The 23,950-nt window shown below is 46.0% G+C and overlaps 1 protein-coding gene across 1 annotated transcript in view; it reads right to left on the bottom strand.

The window, feature by feature from the left end:
- The window catches only part of ITFG1 (integrin alpha FG-GAP repeat containing 1), a 164,429-nt gene that overhangs the window by 99,820 nt on the left and 40,659 nt on the right, over positions 1 to 23,950 (bottom strand). The window contains exons 7-8 of the mRNA XM_066583997.1: positions 8,015 to 8,076; positions 4,958 to 5,042 (exon numbers count right to left, since the gene is read on the bottom strand). Of these exons, the coding sequence (XP_066440094.1) occupies positions 4,958 to 5,042; positions 8,015 to 8,076 (147 nt within the window). The remainder of the gene's footprint in view (positions 1 to 4,957; positions 5,043 to 8,014; positions 8,077 to 23,950) is intronic.

The following is a 23,950-nucleotide window of genomic DNA, read 5'->3' as shown; positions in this document are numbered from 1 at the left end:
AGAGGAGGGGGCCGCAAACAGCAGGAGAGGGGCAGCAACAGGACCACAGGTGATGAGAGGAGGGGGCCACAGACAACGTAATTCAATAATCTCAGGGCGGAATAATAAACAGGGACGTAGTTTTGCATCTTCAGGTGTGTGGAGGGTCTACAAGATGCTGCAGCAGGTTCTTCAGTAGTACTTGAGCTCCGCTGTACCGCCTGACATCGCAGACCGGACATCTCTGCACGCCTCTGTGCCGTCCGCCTCCACGACCTCCGCGCTTCCAGGTATTCACTGCCACAAAGTAGACTTAGGGAAATTCTCCTAAGACTTACTGCATGGCCTGAACTAATTATACGGCCGCCATTAATCAGCGAGATAAGGGGAAAGATGGCGGTGAAAATATTCCGCAGCCACAATTCACCATAAATAAAACGTTCCGGCGAGTGAGATGATATCTCCGGAGACCAGAAGGCAATCAGTGCCCTTCAGGATATCTCACCCGCTTCATAAATAACAGCAGCACAGAGGAAAGAGCAAGAAGTCACGTCGTCCGCAGAACCGCCTGCCACAAGTAAAAGGGCATCCATTCAGCGGTTTCTTATAATAATGTCCAGAAAAGCTGTGAGACAACCAACATGGCGGCTGCTGCGCTCATCACGGCCTTTCGCAGGTTCATGTCATGCCTACAACTGATGTGTCTGCTCTTCAGGACTCCAGAGAAGCTGGGTGGCGATGCCTGTATTACGCGGTAATGGCGGTCATAGCGTCACTCCCGCTGGAGTTTCACCTTTCTGTTTCCTAATGGTGCTAGAATTGGTTTTCCACTATTCTAGACCATTCCAGACATTTGCAGGATGGATGGAGGGAAATACCAGCTGAAGTGTCTCAGACATTAGTAGAAAGTAAGCAAAGGAGAGTATTCAATGTCATTAGGGCCAAGGGAGCCCCACTAAGCATCATCATATGGAGATAATGACTACTAATGATCCTTGCTCAGGTGACCAAGGGTGTATATGTGACTTATTATCCAATAGAGAACTAATGGCTGACTGAGGACATACTGTGTGTAAGGTCACATATATCAGACATCAGAGATCCCCCATTCGCTCGTGCAGCCATCGTCGGTCGCGTTCACACTGAACGATTATTGCTCGTTTAAACGACTTGTGGAATCGTTGCGTGTAAAAGAGCCTCATTGGAGACCTGAACTGGTTTAAGAACGGAGAAAGTTGCAATAATGTGGATTGCCATTAACCCCTTGCTCTCTGCTGAGTGTCATCTATTCCCTATAAATCTACGGACGCGTCTTTACGGAATGAATTCAACAATTCCCGAATTCGGAGACGCACGCACCTACAGACCGCGCCCATCGCCTGCTGCCACGGTGGGAGACCGACGGCTACAAGACAAGGTTTCCAAGTGGTGTCAATATTGCTGATGCGTCAGGATGAGAGCACATAAATACATGACCGTAACTTTTTTTTTGGCGAGTTTTCCGAGCGTTTTGCGCCGCGGCGGATAAATCTTCAGCTCTTAATAATCGGCACCTGAGGGCTTTATAATTACTTTTAGGATTTTTCTCGGCTGGCAGTGAGGATTCGGAGCGCGGCGCATACTGATGAATCTAATTGGGAATGTTATTAAGGGCCCGCCGCGCATATATTCAGATTTTACCATATAAATGGCGGCGGCGCTCACATCTCTTCTGTGTTATCGTCCTGATTGCTTCATACACGAAGCTCCGCCCACATGGCGCTTCGAAAAGTTTGGGGTTTTTCTGTTCAAAAATTACCTTGTCGACCATCCAATATCCATAAGTGATAAAGACTTGGGGGCGCTATGCCTAGACGGAAAGCTGCAAATGGCGGCGGTCCGGCTGTCGGGGGACTACAACTTCCAGCAAGTCCTATCTAGAGTTATAGGAAGATAAAGGCAAGACAGTAGGTGGAGGAGATGGTGCCTTGGGTGACCTGTGCCATATATGATGTCAATGAGGACAGCGGCCGTGTCAGAAAAAGGCTGTACCGACCCTGTGGGAACACACGGAAGAGGCGCCGCAGCAGCACCGAGCGTGGTGTTTCATATGAATCAATATCATGAAGCACAACACATGAGCAGCACTGAGGCCGGAGACGGGCACCACCGCCAATCCCAATGTGCAATTGTTTCCTCAATGTGCCGCGTAGGAGAGCGGCGAGGAATCAGACGGCGCTGATAACGGAGACATTGATTTTTTATTTTCGCTCATTCCAGGAGATGGATGGAGAGGAGTTCATCATCTGCAGCAATAAAGTGTAGGGTGTGCTTAATAACAGCCGCCATCTATCAGCGGCCGGGACCTCCGCTATGTTCTGCTCATACTTGTCAAGGTTCAGATTAAAATACAAGGAAGCCGCCATCCGCTGCGGGAGTCACACTTGTAAGTCACCAATGATGTAGTAAATGAAGGGCAGCAACACAGACGGACGGGAATTCAATTGTTACAATGGAGGCCGCAGAGACCGTAGTAATGACTTAAAGGGCACAAACACCAGAATACAGGGTACACATCAGTATATGCCAAGGAAGAACTGTGTACATACATTACGTATCCTGTACTGATCCTGAGTTACATCCTATATTATCCTCCAGAGCTGCACTCACTATTCTGCTGGTGGAGTCACTGTGTACATACATTACTTATCATGTACTGATCCTGAGTTACATCCTATATTATCCTCCAGAGCTGCACTCACTATTCTGCTGGTGGAGTCACTGTGTACATACATTACGTATCCTGTACTGATCCTGAGTTCCATTCTTTATTATACTCCAGAGCTGCACTCACTATTCTGCTGGTGGAGTCACTGTGTACATACATTACTTATCCTGTACTGATCCTGAGTTACATCCTGTATTATACTGCAGAGCTGCACTCACTATTCTGCTGGTGGAGTCACTGTGTACATACATTACTTATCCTGTACTGATCCCGAGTTACATCCTGTATTATACTCCAGAGCTGCACTCACTATTCTGCTGGTGGAGTCACTGTGTACATACATTACTTATCCTGTACTAATCCTGAGTTCCATCCTTTATTATACTCCAGAGCTGCACTCACTGTGTACATACATTACGTATCCTGTACTGATCCCGAGTTACATCCTGTATTATACTCCAGAGCTGCACTCACTATTCTGCTGGTGGAGTCACTGTGTACATACATTACTTATCCTGTACTGATCCTGAGTTACATCCTGTATTATACTCCAGAGCTGCACTCACTATTCTGCTGGTGGAGTCACTGTGTACATACATTACTTATCCTGTACTGATCCTGAGTTACATTCTGTATTATACTCCAGAGCTGCACTCACTATTCTGCTGGTGGAGTCACTGTATACATACATTACTTATCCTGTACTGATCCTGAGTTATATTCTGTATTATACTCCAGAGCTGCACTCACTATTCTGCTGGTGGAGTCACTGTGTACATACATTACTTATCCTGTACTGATGCTGAGTTACATCCTGTATTATACTGCAGAGCTGCACTCACTATTCTGCTGCTGGAGTCACTGTGTACATACATTACTTATCCTGTACTGATCCTGAGGTACATCCTGTATTATACTCCAGAGCTGCACTCACTATTCTGCTGCTGGTGGGGTCACTGTGTACATACATAACTTATCCTGTATTGATCCTGAGTTACATCCTGTGTTATACTCCAGAGCTGCACTCTCTATTCTGCTGGTGGTGGAGTCACTGTGTACATACATTACTTATCCTGTACTGACCCTTAGTTACATCCTGTATTATACTCCAGAGCGGCACTCACTATTCTGCTGGTGGAGTCACTGTGTACATACATTACTTATCCTGTACTGATGCTGAGTTACATCCTGTATTATTCTCCAGAGCTGCACTCACTATTCTGCTGATGGAGTCACTGTGTACACACATTACTTATCCTGTCCTGGTCCTGAGTTACATCCTGTATTATCCTCCAGAGCTGCACTCACTATTCTGCTGGTGGAGTCACTGTGTACATACATTACTTATCCTGTACTGATCCTGAGTTACATCCTGTATTATACTCCGGAGCTGCACTCACTATTCTGCTGGTGGAGTCACTGTGTACATACATTACTTATCCAGTACTGATGCTGAGTTACATCCTGTATTATACTCCAGAGCTGCACTCACTATTCTGCTGGTGGAGTCACTGTGTACATACATTACTTATCCTGTACTGATCCTGAGTTCCATCCTGTATTATACCCCAGAGCTGCACTCACTATTCTGCTGGTGGAGTCACTGTGTACATACATTACTTATCCTGTACTGATGCTGAGTTACATCCTGTATTATACTCCAGAGCTGCACTCACTATTCTGCTGGTGGAGTCGCTGTGTACATACATTACTTATCCTGACTCTGCATTACATCCTGTATTATCCTCTAGAGCTGCACTCACTATTCTGCTGGTGGAGTCACTGTGTACATACATTACTTATCCTGTACTGCTCCTGAGTTACATCCTGTATTATACCCCAGAGCTGCACTCACTATTCTGTTGGTGCTGATAACTGGCAAGGAGAATCCTGTAAAAACTAAACCCATCAAAAATGGCGCAATTGATTTTTTTTCATTTCTCCCCACATAAAACTTTTTTCCATAAATAAGTTAAGTACAACATTATAAAATCCATGTATAAACACCCCCCCCCCCCCCCCTTCCCCGCTCCGTAGAGAGCGAGACCTGGAGAGGAAAATGAAACCGCTATGGCGCTTGGAGGGCAAAGACGAAGAAAAAACAAAAAAAGAAGACTCTCTGGTCCTGAAGGGGTTAAGCACAAGATCGAGCGGGACACAGTGACCCTCAATCTACTCGATCCCCGGATTCCCGTAAGTCTCCTCCCACGACAACACTTCATTAAATAATCCACGCTCCGATATCTGCGCCAAAGATAAAGATCCACCTACCAAAATCGGCCATAACGGACTGTCCGACGATGCTGGCGTCCTTCGGCTTGGCAACGATGGATGTGGCTTCTGTGAAGTTCCCACCCTGAGAAAAGGGGACAGAACAAGGTATTAAAGAGGGAAGACGAGAAAGATGGCGGTCGGCTGACCCGCGTGTCGGTCCGCGGTAACTTCACGTGCAAATCCACAGCAGAGGCGAAACTACGTAAGAATGTATGATGCAGATTCCGACAGGAGAACAGGGCGAATCTGCATGTGGATCTGCCGCAACCGCACGTGAAAATCCACGGCAGAGTACCGCGGCGGCGGATCAGGGGGCGGAGCTTTACGACAAGAGAATATTCACAAGGTGGAATCACAGCACAATCCACATCTTGATTTTTTGGCGCACATTTGCACACGGATTCAGCCCCGTCAATACGGAAATGTACATGCGGAATTCCGACGCAGAAAGAAGTGTCGGCGTTGCGCTCACAGATTTTGCGCGCTGACGGGGCGGAAGCCGCACGCGGATCTGCACCAAAAACAGGGATACAAAGCCGTGGATTTTAACGCAGTTTTACAATTCCGCTGTTTGGACACAGCAGGGCCAATCCACACGGGGATCAGTAGGTAACACACGCGCAAATCCGTGCAGAAAAACGCAGATCGGCCGCCATTCCCTGCCACAGATTATAAGGGGTTTCCATGTCCGATTTTTCCAATGTGGATTCTGGCGTTTGGACTGAACCCCCAAAATCTGACTGGTGAACCCTGAAACTACTTCTGGCAGACTGGGCTGGAAGGCCTTGGTTGCGGTAACACTGCACAATATAGCTCATCTCACTCCCAGCTAGCGCCCTCTACTGTGCAGGGGCATTATAACCTGCCTCAGGGCAGCAAACACCGACGTGCCAAAAGTCATGGGACGGGAACTAATATCATATAGGAGCCCCTCTAGTCCAGCAACTCGATGTGGCACTGATTCCACAAGCGGACGGAAGACGTCTGGATGGATGTGGAGCCGTCTGTATGCCCCCCACAGCCACGGGGTATCTGTAGGGGCAGGATGCCAGGTGTGAACGGACCCTCATTCACATCCCATAAGTGCTGAAATATCCATCCTTGTGGGGGACATGAAGTCCACGAAGGGCTGAAAATAGTCACCAAGCAGTGAAACGTAGCGGGTTTAGGCAGACATGCCTAGGTGGACCAGTGTACCCAACCCATGCCATGAGAGTCGCCATCAGCCTGACAACTGGGGTCCGTGGCTTCATGGGGTCTGCGCCACGCACGAACCATCAGCCTGCCAACTGGGGTCCGAGGCTTCATAGGGTCTGCGCCACGCGTGAACCATCAGCCCGAAACTAGTGGTCCCGTAACTCATCAGACCTCGCCACATGTTGTTGGTCATCTAGGCGCCAGTTAGTAACCCCACAAGCCCAGGTGGGGCGCTGTGCCCGCTGGTGATAACAGAGGCTGCTGGTGTGTCTTCTGCTCCCGTATCCCATGGAAGGTAAAGACGGCTCCGCTGACCTGCGGGATATATACGAGCGCGGCCTCCTGCGCTGAATGTGATTTGCGCCAGAGTCCCTTGAGTATTCGCACAGTTATATACGGGCACTGCCCATTTGCGGTATCCATCCACCTCTTTCAGTGGTCGGCAGCCGCGTCTGACAACGTCTTCTTAGTGATGGAGGCGTCTTGCCGCTATACAAGGTGCTGCAATCACTTGAGTCTCGCAGCCTCCTCACGCTTCCCGCCGCCTGATTAGCGCTCATTCAATCAGGGCGATTCTCCAGAGCAGACGGCCGCGGGGCGACAACTGGTTTACAAGATGAAGTGGATCTTATAAGTGGCGCTGTGGCTTTAAGAAGAAATCTGCACGGCCGTAAGGTGCGTCGCGTGGAAGCAGAGCGCTGGCAGATGCGGCGGCGGCGCTCCCGGAACAGCTGACGCCTCAGCGGGGCCCCTGTTAACAGGAACATTAGGGCAGACTGATTGCCTTAATTGTCAGTCATAGCAACCTGCACGGCGGAATGGATGGCGGCGAGTTACGATTCCTTCAGCGAATCCCAAGAAAAGCAAAATTGGTCCAAAAAAAGACGACTTTAATAACGCAGAAAAACAACAATAATTGGACGGCGCTGGGGGTAAATCTCAGGCGTCGCTCAGAGCCGCACGCATTACACTATATTGTGACAACATTAAAAGAAATTCAGGAGAGGTGAAAAATTATGTTCTGCCGCAGAACTCTGGGGCACGTTATGAGGTTCTGCAGCAGCTGAGGTATATAGTATGATGTTCTGCGACAGCTGAGAAGTGAATTAAGAGGTTCTGTAGCAGCTGAGGTGTGAATTAAGAGGTTCTGTAGCAGCTGAGGTGCAAAATAAGAGGTTCTGTAGCAGCTGAGGTGCGAAATAAGAGGTTCTGCAGCAGCTGAGGTGCGAATTAAGAGGTACTGCAGCAGCTGAGGTATATATTATGATGTTCTGCAACAGCTGAGGTGTGAATTAAGACGTTCTGTAGCAGCTGAGGTGTGAATTAAGAGGTTCTGTAGCAGCTGAGGTGCGAATTAAGAGGTTCTGCAGCAGCTGAGGTATATAATATGATGTTCTGCAGCAGCTGAGGTGTGAATTAAGAGGTTCCGTAGCAGGTGAGGTGTGAATTAAGAGATTCTGTAGCAGCTGATGTGCGAAATAAGAGGTTCTGCAGCAGCTGAGGTGCGATTTAAGAGGTTCTGCAGCAGCTGAGGTGTGAATTTAGAGGTTCTGTAGCAGCTGAGGTGTGAATTTAGAGGTTCTGCAGCAGCTGAGATGCGCATTGAGAGGTCCTGCAGCAGCTGAGGTGTGTGCTTAGAGATCCCGCAGCATTTGAGGTACAAAGAGCTTCTGCAGCAGCTGGGGGTATTTATTATGAAGTTCTGCAACAGCTGAGGTGCATATTTAGAGGTTCTGGGTGTACTATAATGTTCTGCAGCAGCTTACGTGTGTACTAAGAGGTTATTCAGCAGCTGTGGTGTGTATGAAGAGGTTCTGCAGCAGCTGCAGTGTCGTATCACACATCTCCCTTGCTCACCTGATTCTTCCATGTCTCGAACTGAACGCTTTTATCCTCTGCCAGAGTCGTGAGGAACAGATCTGCAAGAGAAAACCAAGAGAACATTGAAGAGCAGAAGACAACAGACATAAGATACCAAGCGGGCTCTACGGATGGACGGAAGGAGCTCAGGAGACGTGTCAGTCTTTACTGCAATTTTGCATTCTATTCATGAATCAGGCTACTTGGGATGCTGCCAGAGACGTGGAGGACAGACAGCGATCAGATCACCAGCTCCCCGGATGACATCAGTAACGCCGCAGAAGGATGTTATATACGACTTGGCGCGGCGGCGCGAGATGAGCTGCTCTTTACAGCGGAGCCGGGTGGCCGCAGCCGGCGGGGGTCAGACGCTCCTCCTCACGGAATTCAATACATCAAAGGAAGCATTTTATTAAATGTACAAAAAAGTTAACTCCGCGTTACCACCTGACATTTGGAAATGTCAAGCAGAAGCTCATTGGAAGCGCAATAGCGGCCGGGCCCGCTGCGCACGAGAGGCGATCAATACATACAGTCACACCATCCATCAAAGCCTAGTTATAGGCAGCTGTGCCCATCAGGAGCCTGGGAAAGCTGGATGACAAGCCCATCTGTAGTCAGCAGGAGACCCAGAGCCTGCATCCCCCTACCGTACCTTAAACTGTAAGGCGGTCTGTATCAACCAAAGAGGTGTACCAAGTGACAAGCACAGCTCTGCTACATCAAAAGAATGGCTACAAACCTGCACAGCGTGTTTGGTTTAGAACATCAGTGGAAGGCGCCGCCTCTCACGGCGGGAGGAACTCTGCGCCTCGCCATTACCATAATAGAAACATAATAGCAATTTGGCTTAATGTAAGGAACGTAAATGAAACTTTCCAGGATGATAAGTGGCTCGGCGTGAATTTTAATGCCGCTTTAATCCTGCGCAATGTTTAATAAGAGGAAGTGAAGATCGGGATTAAGGAATCGGCGTTTGAAGGCTTCAAGAAAGCGGAACATTAATGAGAATCTGGCGTGAAGCGCGGCCGACGAGGCGAAAATCTTCCTCATCAAAGAATGAATTATCATATAGGATGCGAGGGGGAGGGGTCATCGCAGGAGCCGATCTGTTATAAAGGGCGGCGACTAACAGAATGGTATTCAACAAGGAGAAATGCAAAGTCCTTCATCTGGGCAAGAAAAATGAAAAAAGCAAATACAGAATGGGAGGAATTGGGCTAAGCAGCAGCACATGTGAAGAAGACTTGGGTATACTAATAGATCATAGACTGAACATGAGTCAACAATGTGATGCAGCAGCCAAAAAGGCAAACACAATTCTGGGATGTATTAAGAGAAGCATAGAGTCTAGATCACATGAGGTCATTATCCCCTCTACTCTTCCTTAGTCAGACCTCATCTGGAATACTGGGTCCAGTTCTGGGCACCCCACTTTATAACAGACATAGACAAACTGCAGCAAGTTCAGAGAAGAGTTACCAAGATGGTGAGCGGTCTGCAAATCATGTCCTATGAGGAACGGGTAAAGGATCTGGGAATGTTTAGCAGGAGAGAAGGCTGAGAGGAGACTTAATAGCGGTCTACAAATATCTGAAGGGCTGTCACAGTGCAGAGGGATCAGCCCTATTCTCATCTGCACAAGGAAAGACTAGAAGCAATGGGATGAAACTGAAAGGGAGGAGACACAGATTAGATATTAAACAGTGAGGGGGATCAATGAGTGGAACAGGTTGCCACGGGAGGTGGTGAGTTCTCCTACAATGGAAGTGTTCAAACAAAGGCTGGACAGACATCTGTCTGGGATGATTTAGTGAATCCCGCATTGAGCAGGGGGTCGGATCTGATGACCCCAGCGGTCCCTTCCAACTCTACCATTCTGTGTCATACTTCACTTCCTTCTATATATAAGCTTTCTGATATGTGCGACACTTAAAGGGAAACTCCACCATCAGCGCATTTAGTTTATCAACCATATTAATGGCTGGTAAAAAATAGTTTTCAGTTGTGAGCCGGACGGGCAGCGACCCCAAAAGCCATGTACTAACTGTCCACAGCTCGAGATGGGGGACCGCTGTGCTGCTATCAGTTTATGACCCCTGACCTTTCTCCCCAGCGCCTGCAGCTCTGCACACAGATGCCAGCCTGCATACAGCGAAGACGCCATGAAAAGAGGTCAGGGGCGCCCGTAGCCCCCCAAGTTGAGGAGGAGCTCTGCTCCTTCTGTAGGAGAAGGACATTACAGCGTAGGACGAACAGAGCTTACTCTACTTTAAATGGCTTTTGGTGACATTTTAAAGCCAAGATTCTTGTCAGCTGCCCTTACGGCCGCGGAGCTCCAGACATGACGTGTTCGGGAATACAGAACTTACAGCTGTCATTTCAGTGGTGCAGAGGAGAGATGGAGGGGAGATCAGCTGCAGCAGAGAAGATCTGTAATTCTCCTGTATGTCTCCTGTCCCAGAGGAGGGGGGACATTATTATCACCCCCCCAAATCAGAGAACAGACTTCCTCTCTGATTGTCCCATATTAGGTTTTTCCCAGAAAAAGTGAAATGAGAAAGACTTGCTGCGGACATAAGGCCAAAGTCTTACTTCTATATGCAACCCGGCGATCACGTAACCATTGGGTGCCTCCCTGGCACAGCAGAGCTGCAGGGTCCTAGCAGACCCTGATCATCTCTGCCAGTGACTACTGTCACATTAGGGGGAGGTTTTCCCTGTAACGGGGGCTCGTATGGATTTGGCTCCTATGGATGCCCCGGCTACAGGGGGAAAGTGTGAAAACAATGTACAATATGAATGACCCCACAGATGTCTTATATGACGTCAGATGGGACATCGATGGTAAAAAAATGGTTACAAAAATAAGTAAAAAAAAAAAAAAAAAAATACAGAATAAAAATATATATGTATATAGAAAAGAAAATAAACCAAATAAAATACACCATATGCGCCCTGTAATCCCAAACTATACAAAACGTCCGAAACTAAATAAGAACCGGTTCGCATACTTTATTTTAGCGTAAATATACTAATTTAATTTAAAAAAAATACAACTATAAATTTTAATTTTTTTTTAGCTTTTTGCCCCCAATAAAACTAAAAAAGTAAATTAAAAAAAGTGATAAAAAAAAAAAGAGATTTGAAATAATAGCCCTTCACGTCATGACAAAAAAATGCAGCAAAAAATAAAAAAAAAAAAAAAATAGGGCAGTAAAAACCACCAAATGGGTAAAATCCCTGAAAAGTATCTGGTCCCCGAGGTACAGAACAGCCTGGTGCTTAAGGGGTTAAAGGTCCCTGTCAGGCGCTCACGGACTAGCGGTCGTCTATCACTGCTGCGCTTTACACAGGCGCGGTAGTCGTTGGAGTGCACGGACGCGGAGGGGCGAGGACAGTTCCGGGCGCTCAGCTCCATACAATGTAAACATGAGTCACTCAAATATTGCGCGGCTCCTGTTTACACGGCGCCTCGGACAGGTCAGCCATTGGTCGCTCAGTGTCCCTTCAGTGGCCGCTTGGGATGATTATTGCTCGAATGCGCCGTTTCCAGCGAAAATCGCCCGTGTAAGGATCCTTGTAAGGGGCATTTATTTACTAAGTCATCGGCCCCTTTGGCGATCAGCCAACAGATGAGCAACCGCGTCTTCGTATTTCGTACCAGCATAATAACGCTCGCCGATCGACTTCACATCTCCGTAGAAGGGGAAGTCCTGCGCCGAATTATATCTGTACGCAGACGGACAACGATAGCGCCGGTCGCTCATCCCTGCGCTTGTGAGCGTCTGCCTGTGATAAAACGGTTTAACGAGCGCCGGACGACTCGCTACTTGTCTATCGGGCTCGTTACGACAGACGAGAATTGGTTGGTGTAATGGCGTCCTTAGGACGGCCCCGATAGTTAATAATACGGTCGTTCGTCTGATCTGGAGACGTAAATGACGCTGCTAACCCCGTCCCCGTATCTGCCGGCGGCCGCCGCGGGGGGGGGGGGGATTCCTGCAGGTTTTGCGCCCCGGTCATTCCAATTTCATAAAGAAATGTCCTGAGATTTCAGCTCCGGAGTGCCGGCGGTGGCGGTGAATCCGGCCGTGAAGGGATGAATGTGTTTAACCTGCTGCTCAGCGTCTCTTACAGGGAGAAGTCAGGAGGTTGAGCCGCAGAGACGCTTCATATATAATCCCTGATCCGGCGCGGAAACAAATGTACCGTCGGCGCCGAGCGACATCCAAGCAGCGCCAGACAGTACCGCCAAGTGACCGCCACCCCCATATAAGACACGGCGCTACCGATCTGTAATCGTCCTCCAGTGCCCAGCTGCTTATTATCTGTCTGGCTCTGGGAAAGCTGGGTGACCTCCAGTGTGACTCTCAATCCATCACCCAGCTTACCCAGAATCCTCAGCTGTGCAGCCAAACGTACTGAGTAGCATCTGCCCCCACAAGGGAATCGCATTAGAAAGGGTTAATACTTGCAAACCCCCTAAAATGGACCGGGAATGCCCAGTTGTCACATTAAAGATATATTTCCAGGAAGAGTAACAGAGGGACGGGGTAATGACAAGGAAAAGACGCTCCAGAATTGGTAGTTTGTGGGGAATGCAAGTATTTACTAAGTCAGACATGTTGGGGCAGTTGCTCCTCTGTAAGTATGAGGATTCTGGGAAAGCTGGGTGACAGACTTTGTGGCCGTAGCTACTTTATGGGCAACACCCAGGTAAAACCCTTCATGATTTAACCCTTTAGTGCAGAGGTGGGCTTATTATCATTATCTAGAGCGCAGGGTGAGACATTGCTGCATATCAGGGCTCCAGGAAAGCTGAGTGCCAACGCAAGGGGGTGGAGTCCTAGTAGTCGTACTGGAAGTCACCCAGCTTTCCTAGACTTTGGAATGACAAGTCTAGCCGGTAATGCAGTGATGAGAGTGCAGGGGGAGATGTCGCTGCATATCTGGGCTGCAGGAAAGCTGAGTGCCAACCCAAGAGGGCGGGCGGTGTCCTAGTAACCACACCGGACGTCACCCAGCTTTTCCAGATCTGGCACTGAGTTGTCTGTCATCAATTACCCGGACAGCAACGATCCTGACAAACCGCATTCAACATCCACATTACGGAGATGGTAATTTGAGGAGAATAATAGACGCGTTCGCGGCCCCCTCTAAGCTACGCCAATCCTAACGAGCAGACAGCTGGCGCCGCGCACGAAGCGGGCGGCAGTGATTTTATTTTGTTGTTGCACTGAATGGGAAAAGACATCAAATATGGAAAAAGTTCTGATCTCTTCACTTAAAACTGCTGCACCAGCTGGCGAACCGCTGCGCGATGACGGCGCCACAACACGGCGATGACGAGCGCGCCACAAACTGCCTTACATTCAATGTAATGACATACGGAAAAAACTGGCGGCGGCCGCCATGCTGAGTGGCGGAGCGCTAATCCCATCAGTCTAACAGGAATCACTAAGGCCGTATTCGCACCGGTGGTGGAGGTGCGGATAAAACCTTATCAAAATTGCGCCCCCCCCCAAAAAAAAATTGCATGCGATTTTGATGTGGGTTTCAAGACAAAACACATTTTGCGCGCATGCCAACCCCCCAGGGTGAATACTGGCCCAGGCACATGGGGACTTGGGTGAAAAAAGCCCAAAACGCCGTATAAAGGTACATAAATAACCATGGCAACCTGTAAATGTATCACTTCTCTAACCGTCTGTTGCATTATGTCTTGCACTCTAGTCACATCCAAACCTGCATTCAAAATTTTCTGGTTTCCTGTCTCAACAGAACTTTGGGACTCACTGCTGCCGCTACCCATAAATCACTAGTAGATTGGCAGGGCTCCATTACCCGGGACACCCTGCCGATCAACTGTTGGCCAGGCTGATGTGCTTGTGCACTGAACTGAATTCTGCAGGATACAGACAGCTCCATTCTTACTGCAGTGGCCAGGCTTGGTATTGCAGGCAAAGTTCCCATTCATTTCAACACCTGCAATACCAAGCTTGGCCACTGCAGTAAGAACAGAGCTGCTTGCTTCCTGCAGATTCAGTTCAGTAAGGGAGTGCACCAACCTGCAAACAGCTGATCGGCAAGGAGGTCTGGACAACTGACCCCCACCAATCTACTAGTGAGGACTTATCCTGAGAATAGGCCATCCAAAGTTTAAACCCCTTTAATAGCGAACAACTAGCGGTGACGTCACTTGCTTGTGCGCTCGTTTAAAAGAGAATCGTCCTGTGTAAAACGGGGTACAAGTCAGCTTAAAAAGCCTTCCCTTACTGCCAAATGAGGGAGCCAATTACACCGGTGGAGGACACCGATCTCATTATTGGCTCCCTCATGTGGCAGTATGGCTGCCTGCATGCTGAGGTGGTGCACATGTTTACCCCCCATGTCACTAAGTATATCACCATCTCAAGTGATTGTTTTTAGATTTCCCTCTCTGCGATATATTTATATTAGGGTAGGGACTCACAAAAAGTGAGGAGCCTTGACGACTGGCTTGTGAGCTTAAGTATTTTGGCCAAAATCCAACTAATATCTCGCATTTATTATGTATTATTCACATGCAGCGCGGCTTTTTAACATCAGGTGCAAATATAGTTACAGCAGGTTAGCACGGCGGGAGGCAGCTCAGCTCGCTGCAGGCGTGTATCCAGCAGCCAATCCAAAGCTGGGGGTGTTCCCTCTAGCTCCACCAGGCCAGCCCATATCTCCACCCATTACTCTGGTGGAGACAAGATACACCAGTACCGCTTGTCTACATGATGCACGACATGTATCAGGATGGTCTGACACTTTGTATCTACACCTGTGCAGGAGTATACACCAAGCAGCTACCCCCCTCTATATAGGAGGTTGTGTGAGTGGCGGTCTCATCGGTGTAACTGGCTCCCTCATTTGGCTGCCTGCATGCTGAGGTGGTGCACATGTTTGCTCTCCTGTGTTAGTAAGTATATGGCTCTTTTCAGTGATTGTTCGTTTTTATATTTCCCTTTCTGTCATGTCTTACACTCCATTCACATCTAGGTCTGCATTCAAAAATGTAATTGGCTGCTAATTGCAACCCATTAGCACCGTGTAACAGTTGAACCTCAATAAAGCACTGACATCTGCTTTCTGATACATCTCATTTAATGAATCACAGAAGAGAAAAAACTGTACTAGCCAGAAGGGGGCAGCAGAGAGCTCTGCATCCAGGGAGCTAGGCTCTAAATTCAGCTCTGGATGTGACTGGAGTATAAAGTATGGTGTGCTACACATGAGATGATGAGGAGGGGCACAAGGTGAAGACATGAAGTCCTGCACCCGGCTGCTTCATCAACCGATCATTTCATCGTCACGCGGGGAATTAGGCGACTCATCAGAGCGGAGATCAACCGGCGGCAGGAATTCAATCTCCGCAAGAAATGTTGAGAGGCCAACAAAAACTCCTCCACCGCTTCACCAGGGAGTCCAGGAGAGAACACGGACGCTCAAGGCTGTTCTCTGGGACAGAACAAATAAAGTTTATTGAGTGACAAAAGAATATGCTTAAAGGGGGGCTCCACCTATAATCCCCCCTCTTAGCATTGTTCTATTACCGCACAGCTATGATCAGGGAGTCCACCTTAGATAAATGTCTGATAGGCCTGTAGAGGGTCACACAACAGATCTGTTCCTCTCTCATGCTTTACACTGCAGCTCCACTTGCTCTGCGATTAAACACAATCGGAGGAGGAAGTCAAGACGCGTCGAGCGGATCGCTAATGCAGCAAGCAGAGAATATAAACTGCAAGCAACTAAGTCGAAGAGAAGACTGCTGCACACAGACCAAGCCGAGGTGCATGTGAAAGGGGAGGGGAAAGTGAGGGGGAGGAGCCAACGGAGCCACTGTATTTGCAGAATCCAAAAAAAAAAAGGAAAAGGGTTTTTGGATATCCAGAAAACATGCACCGGGGAAGTCAACGGCGTTACAAAAAATGACATCATTACCCAGTCCCTGCTGATACAGGAAGCGATAAAATAATGTTTAACCGCAGCAGCCAATCACTGGCCTCATGCCATTCACGCACACATGACCGCTAAGACCAGCGACTGGCTGCAATATGCCTTACAAGTTACAAGCGATGAACGTGACCTCATCACTTCCTGCATCATTGGGGACCAAAGTGTAGGGGAATGAGTAAGCGGTTGGCACATGGCTGCTAAGGCCAGCGAATGGCAGCAGTGGTCATGTGGGTAATGAACGTGGCGCCATCGCTTCCTGTCTTGGGGGGGGACTGGGTGAGCGGTTGGCATGTGTTTGCTGAGGCCAGTGATTGGCTGCAGCAGTCATGTGAGTGATGCAGGCTAAAACATCAACAGAGACCGATGCGGGGGGCCGGGTTGGCGGCGTTGGACCAGAAGCACCATGAAGAGCTGAGTGAGCGCCATCTTCATTTTTTATCTATTCTCTACCCAGGGAATTCAAAATTAGAAACAAATACACCCCCCCCCCATCTGTGGGCGTACCGTCATATTGCATTGTAGCCTCATTCGCTTATGAGGGGCTGAGCTGCAGTACCGCACACAACCTATGAAGAAGGGTGGCGCTATTTTAGTAGAAAACAGTCATGTTTTTGCAGTGTCATACAATCCCTTTAAATTAACGGCCTGCAGAGCTGCTCAGCTCACGGCCGATCCCAAAAGAGGTCCAAACTGGGCTATGTACAAAAACACCCAGAAATGGTAAGAATGGCGCTACAGAAAATGGAAAGTGTGAAAAGCCCATAAAACAAACCTAAAAATGTTTTTTTTAAAAATCGGCTTTTCCGCGGCGCCTCCTTCGCTTCCCTCCGCAGCGTGAGTGAGTGACACCCCGACCCGAAGAATAAAGGAGCAGCGAAGTAAAGGATAAACAGCCGTAGCCGCAGTGCTTTCCTTCCACTTGGCCTGGCGGTGCGGCTGCGACGGCTCCGCACATAATTGGGAGGGAAAAGTGATTCTCAGCAAGCTAATTACCCGCAATCGCTCAGCACAGCGGAGGCGACCAACGCCGCGCGTTTACTCTGCTCTGCGCAATTCAGCCAGAAGCTGAGAACTCGACTCCAGAGCGACAGAATAAAGAGAGGGGATTGTAGTAGTAAATCTCCGGCGTGGCGGGGCACTTAGAGAGCCGCTGCGGAGGAGTCCTAATGATTTACTGCAAGGAAACAAGTCCCAGCGCTCCTGCATCAGAAGAGGGAAAGTCACTTTACCGCGCACACGTCACCCCCAGCACAGCAGCCGCCGCCCGGTAGACTGGCGGACAGCTAAAGAAATACACCATTAACAGCTCACCAAACATGACAAATCGAGGAACTTGGGATTTAAAGGGGTTGTCGATTTAGAGATTCCATTTTCATACACCTACTAGTAGCAGGGAACCTACATGCAGATCCCAGTATCAGAGCGTAAAGCAGCTCTGGAGGACCCAACACATATGTGTATTCTCTAATATTTTGTAATACTTCATGTCACCTGCGGAGGCGCTGCAGGAATACGTGCTGCAGAGTTCATTTACAGAAAACACAGATTAATTATCAAAGCAATAAAGTGGCTAGAAAACGGGTTACAATAATAGTTATAATGCGACAAATGGAAATATGTTTAGGCCTGTGTGAAGGGGAAGTGAACATTTTTTTCACTACTTGAGTTTTTTTATGAAGCAAACTGGTATCCTTTGTTTTTAAAAAGGACACAAGATCCTCAGAGTCTAAAATAAATAAAATGTTTCACAAGATAAAAATATTTTACATGCAGTACCACTCCTGGCCATATGGTGTGCTGTTACGGAAAACAACACTCAACACAAAGCACTGTCCCTGCAGCTAAATGCCATCTAGTGGTGAAAACATTCAGTGCATTGAACTACACAGCGTAGCAGACATATTGTGAATCCCAGTTCATTCCTGTGTATTATAGTTCCTATTCCAGCATGACTGATGAAGGGACTCACCCCGAAACATGGCTTATTCCTGTTTTTTAATTATTCACAACTAACTCCAGACTCGTCCCTGGAGGTTTGTGCTGAGATGCTTCAGTCTTTACTTGACAACTACACTCACCTAGTTGAGCAGTCACCTGGTTAGCAGCACCTTTACTAGTAGTTATATTCTTACAGTTAAGACTTTTGCCCTGGGATGACGTCCGGGGCCTAGGCCTCTTTTCTCATCTTTAGACTGGCCCTACCGCCCTTTTTTTCTGCCACAAGACCCACAGAGTCTGATGAATACAAAATATTTCACAAAATAAAAATATTTTACATGCAGTACCACTCCTGGGCACATGGTGTGCTGTTACGGAGAGCTGCAGGTTGTACCATCTAGTAGTGAAAGCACTTAGTGCATTGAACCACACAGCTTAGCAGAATTATTGTGAATTCATGTGGATAAACCACAGACATGCAGGTTACATCTGCTACTAAGAAGCGCATCACATGTGTTACATGATGACGGAGGTACGAGTACACGCGACAAATGATTATATCATCAGCTGTATTTCCCTTTACAGGATTCAAATATCATGGCAGCTTCTTACAAAAAACAGCGCTACAGTTCACCAGAGGTTGTCCGTGGTATCACAGCTCCCTCCCATTCACTTCAATGGAGCCAAACTGCAACACCAGACACAATGGGGGGGGGGGGGGGGGGGGGGGCGTGGACTGGGGTAAAGTAGACATGTATTGCTTATTTTTAATAACCCCTTTAAAATGTACAGTCATATAGTGTTGTCTATAGGGGGCGGTACTGCAGCAGTGATAGTTGGACAACAGCTGTACGGCCTTAAAGGGGTTTTCAGTAAATAAACCTTATCCACTACCAAAAATCTACAGTTCTCCTACTCTATAACAGACTGAGCTTTTAAGTTCATCCCCATTTTCAGGTTCTCTGCTTGCTGTCAGGGAATATTCTTGTATACATTCAGAAGTAGTAACTGCTCACATCTGTAATTGGGTTTCAGAGAAGTAAAACGTAAGCCCTGCAGGGAATGGATCCGTCCTATGATGGAAGTAAACAGTCCCGAGCAGACCCTATTGAATATAATGGGGTCTATCGGGCTTCTGTCACGCCCTTTTGCATGAAAGAGTGCAATACGTAGTGCAAATTAATTTGTTTTGTTTTTTTATACACTTAGCCCTGAACAGAGCCTCTGGCGCAGATGTGATTCAAGTCCAAACTGTACATAGCTAGCCCTGCTCTCTGCTGAGAAGTAGATACAACTGTAGACAATGCTCTGTGAGCTCAGACTCCAGACTGACACACAGTACATTACTAGTTCTGCTCTCAGTTGATAATTGGATACAAATGTATCTAGTCTAGACAATACTCTGAGCTAAATAGGCCACAGTCCAGACCAATATATTGTACATACCTTAGTTAGCTCTGCGCTCAGCGAATAAGTGGATACAAATATATCAAGTCTACACAATGCTCTGTGAGCTAAACAGGCCAGACTGCAGAAAGATACATTGTACATGGCTGGTCCTGCTCTCAGCTGAGGGTTGGATGCGATTGTATCCAGTCTATATAATGCTCTATGAGCTCAACAGTCTAGAATCCAGGCTGATACATTGTAGCCAATTACCAGAGACATTTATACAGATGTCACTAATGTGTTTAGCTTACAGAGTATTGTCTAGACTGGCCACAATTGTATCCACTTTTCAGATGAAAGCAGGACTAGTTAAGTGCAGCGTATCAGTCTGGAGCCAGGGCTGTTTAGCTCACAGAGCATTGTCTATGCTGGATACAATCGCAACCACTTCTTATGTCTAATGTAGACAGGACGACAGATGTCTAAATGAGTGCACAAGTGCTGACGTCACCGCTAGCTTGTTAGCGCAATGTGAAGAGCGGAGCGTTTACATTCATGGAGAAGTCAGCGATCCGGCAAGCAGAGATGTTGAAATAGTAGAGGAATTGAAACACTCTCTAGAAAAAAAAGTTGTAGAACTTTTGATCTATACCTTGATTAAACTTTATTTACAAAGAACACCTATAAGGAATGGTGGACACTTCCTTTTCCCCACTCCCTTTGGCAGCTCCAACTGAAGCCGGTAATGCACCAGCAGGTGGTGACAAAGAGCTCGAGGGAAAGTGCCCCCAAATAAACATAGATGCATAATGGGAGGACATTAAAAATGGGTTTGGGATGAAACACAGAAATGACTCCTGTGCTGTGATAGTGATGGGGGTCCCCTTAAAAGAGGTTTCCAAAGTTTGAAACACATGGCTGCGTTCTTCCAAACAAGGCGCCACCCTTGTCCATAGAGCTGAGGATGGTACTGCAGCTTAGCTCAATTAAAATCAATGAGACCAGAGCTGCAATACCAGATACAACCCACGGGTATGGATGGAGCTGTGCTTGGAAGAAGGCAGCCACAAGATGTCAAGAAACAGGCGTGCCGGATCGGCCGATGACGGACCCCAATAACTATATACTGCAGACCGCTTGCTATTTTATTCGGCATTTTGACCCTGATCAGCACTGAAGACCTAGATGTGAGCAGAGCCCTACGGTGCGGCAACATACGAGGCGGCGCGGACGGAGGCGATGTATGAATGTTATTACAGGGATTTGTACACGGCTCACAACGAGACCAGATTACCAGACAATCCCCCCGCGCAGCGCCATACAGCAGGTAATGTTTAATGGGATTAAGGGGATGCAGCTTTGTAATCCCCATTTAACGCCTAGCCCGCCCCGACACTTAATCGATGTTCTGATAGACTTACAGGTTAATTAACCTTTTACAAGAGTATCATGAGCAGCCGGGAAGTGCAGCGCCGCCATAAGAAACACTATTTATAGAGCGCAGATTACTCGCCGCTCACGCCGCAATGTCAGGTTTGACCTTTCCGGTGAATGTCAAAGGTCTGTGCCGGAAAACCGAGCCCCATGTATGCAGCGCTCCATGCCAGGTACTTTGTCAATAGCTGTTTTGTATGAACAAGCAGCCTTTAGCTCTTATTAAGGATTCCTCGCACATATTCCGGGGAAATCCTCCAGCGAGGAGCTCTGCGAGACAGCAAATTAGGAATAAAAGGCTGCAAGCCTGTTTAACCTGTTCACTGCCCAACAAGAATAAACAGGGAGTCTACCGGCAAATGGGGAAACAATAGCAGCATGTAAATTACAAGAGGCTAAGTAAAAGATAGAGTATAACACTATACCAACTATAGTACTGCCTCCTATGTACAAGAATATAACTACTATAATACTGCTCCCTATGTACAAGAATATAACTACTATAATACTGCCCCCTATGTACAAGAATATAACTACTATAATACTGCCCCCTATGTACAAGAATATAACTACTATAATACTACCCCCTATATACAAGAATATAACTACTATAATACTGCCTCCTATGTACAAGAATATAACTACTATAATACTGCCCCCTATGTACAAGAATATAACTACTATAATACTACCTCCTATGTACAAGAATATAACTACTATAATACTGCCCCCTATGTACAAGAATATAACTACTATAATACTGCTCCTATGTACAAGAATATAACTACTATAATACTGCTCCTATGTACAAGAATATAACTACTGTAATACTGCCCCCTATGTACAAGAATATAACTACTATAATACTGCCCCCTATGTACAAGAATATAACTACTATAATACTGCCCCCTATGTATAAGAATATAACTACTATAATACTGCCCCCTATGTACAAGAATATAACTACTATAATACTGCCCCCTATGTACAAGAATATAACTACTATAATACTGCCCCCTATGTATAAGAATATAACTACTATAATACTGCCCCCTATGTACAAGAATATAACTACTATAATACTGCCCCCTATGTACAAGAATATAACTACTATAATACTGCCTCCTATGTACAAGAATATAACTACTATAATACTGCCCCCTATGTATAAGAATATAACTACTATAATACTGCCCCCTATGTACAAGAATATAACTACTATAATACTGCCCCCTATGTACAAGAATATAACTACTATAATACTGCCCCCTATGTACAAGAATATAACTACTATAATACTGCCCCCTATGTACAAGAACATAACTACTATAATACTGCCCTCTATGTACAAGAATATAACTACTATAATACTGCCCCCTATGTACAAGAATATAACTACTATAATACTGCCTCCTATGTACAAGAATATAACTACTATAATACTGCCCCTATGTACAAGAATATAACTACTATAATACTGCCCCTATGTACAAGAATATAACTACTATAATACTGCCCCCTATGTACAAGAACATAACTACTATAATACTGCCTCCTATGTACAAGAATATAACTACTATAATACTGCTCCTATGTACAAGAATATAACTACTATAATACTGCCCCCTATGTACAAGAATATAACTACTATAATACTGCCCCCTATGTACAAGAATATAACTACTATAATACTGCCCCCTGTATACAAGAATATAACTACTATAATACTGCACTCTATGTACAAGAATATAACTACTATAATACTGCCCCCTATGTACAAGAATATAACTACTATAATACTGCTCCTATGTACAAGAATATAACTACTATAATACTGCCCTCTATGTACAAGAATATAACTACTATAATACTGCCTCCTATGTACAAGACTATAACTACTATAATACTGCTTCCTATGTACAAGAATATACCTACTATAATACTGCCCCCTATGTACAAGAATATAACTACTATAATACTGCCCCCTATGTACAAGAATATAACTACTATAATACTGCCCCCTGTATACAAGAATATAACTACTATAATACTGCCTCCTATGTACAAGAATATAACTACTATAATACTGCCCCCTATGTACAAGAATATAACTACTATAATACTGCCCTCTATGTACAAGAATATAACTACTATAATACTGCCCCCTATGTACAAGAATATAACTACTATAATACTGCCCCCTATGTACAAGAATATAACTACTATAATACTGCCCCCCCTATGTACAAGAATATAACTATTATAATACTGCCCCTATGTACAAGAATATAACTACTATAATACTGCCCCCTATGTACAAGAATATAACTACTATAATACTGCTCCTATGTACAAGAATATATCTACTATAATACTGCTCCCTATATACAAGAATATAACTACTATAATACTGCCCCCTATGTACAAGAATATAACTACTATAATACTGCCCCCTATGTACAAGAATATAACTACTATAATACTGCCCCCTATGTACAAGAATATAACTACTATAATACTGCCCCCTGTATACAAGAATATAACTACTATAATACTGCCCCCTATGTACAAGAATATAACTACTATAATACTGCCCCCTATGTACAAGAATATAACTACTATAATACTGCCCCCTATGTACAAGAATATAACTACTATAATACTGCCCCCTATGTACAAGAATATAACTAGTATAATACTGCCCCCTGTGTACAAGAATATAACTACTATAATACTGCCCCCCATGTACAAGAATATAACTACTATAATACTGCCCCTATGTACAAGAATATACCTACTATAACCCTGCCCCCATATGTACAAGAATATAACTACTATAACACTGCCCCCTATGTACAAGTATATAACTACTATAATACTGCCTCCTATGTACAGGAATATAACTACTATAATACTGCCCCCTATGTACAAGAATATAACTACTATAATACTGCCCCCTATGTACAAGAATATAACTAGTATAATACTGCTCCCTATGTACAAGAATATAACTAGTATAATACTGCTCCCTATGTACAAGAATATAACTACTATAATACTGCTCCTATGTACAAGAATATAACTACTATAATACTGCCCTCTATGTACAAGAATATAACTACTATAATACTGCTCCTATGTACAAGAATATAACTACTATAATACTGCCCTCTATGTACAAGG

The sequence above is a fragment of the Eleutherodactylus coqui genome, chromosome 11, assembly GCF_035609145.1.
Source record: "Eleutherodactylus coqui strain aEleCoq1 chromosome 11, aEleCoq1.hap1, whole genome shotgun sequence".
Lineage (NCBI taxonomy): Eukaryota > Metazoa > Chordata > Amphibia > Anura > Eleutherodactylidae > Eleutherodactylus > Eleutherodactylus coqui.
This window is presented reverse-complemented; position numbering and strand designations above follow the sequence as displayed.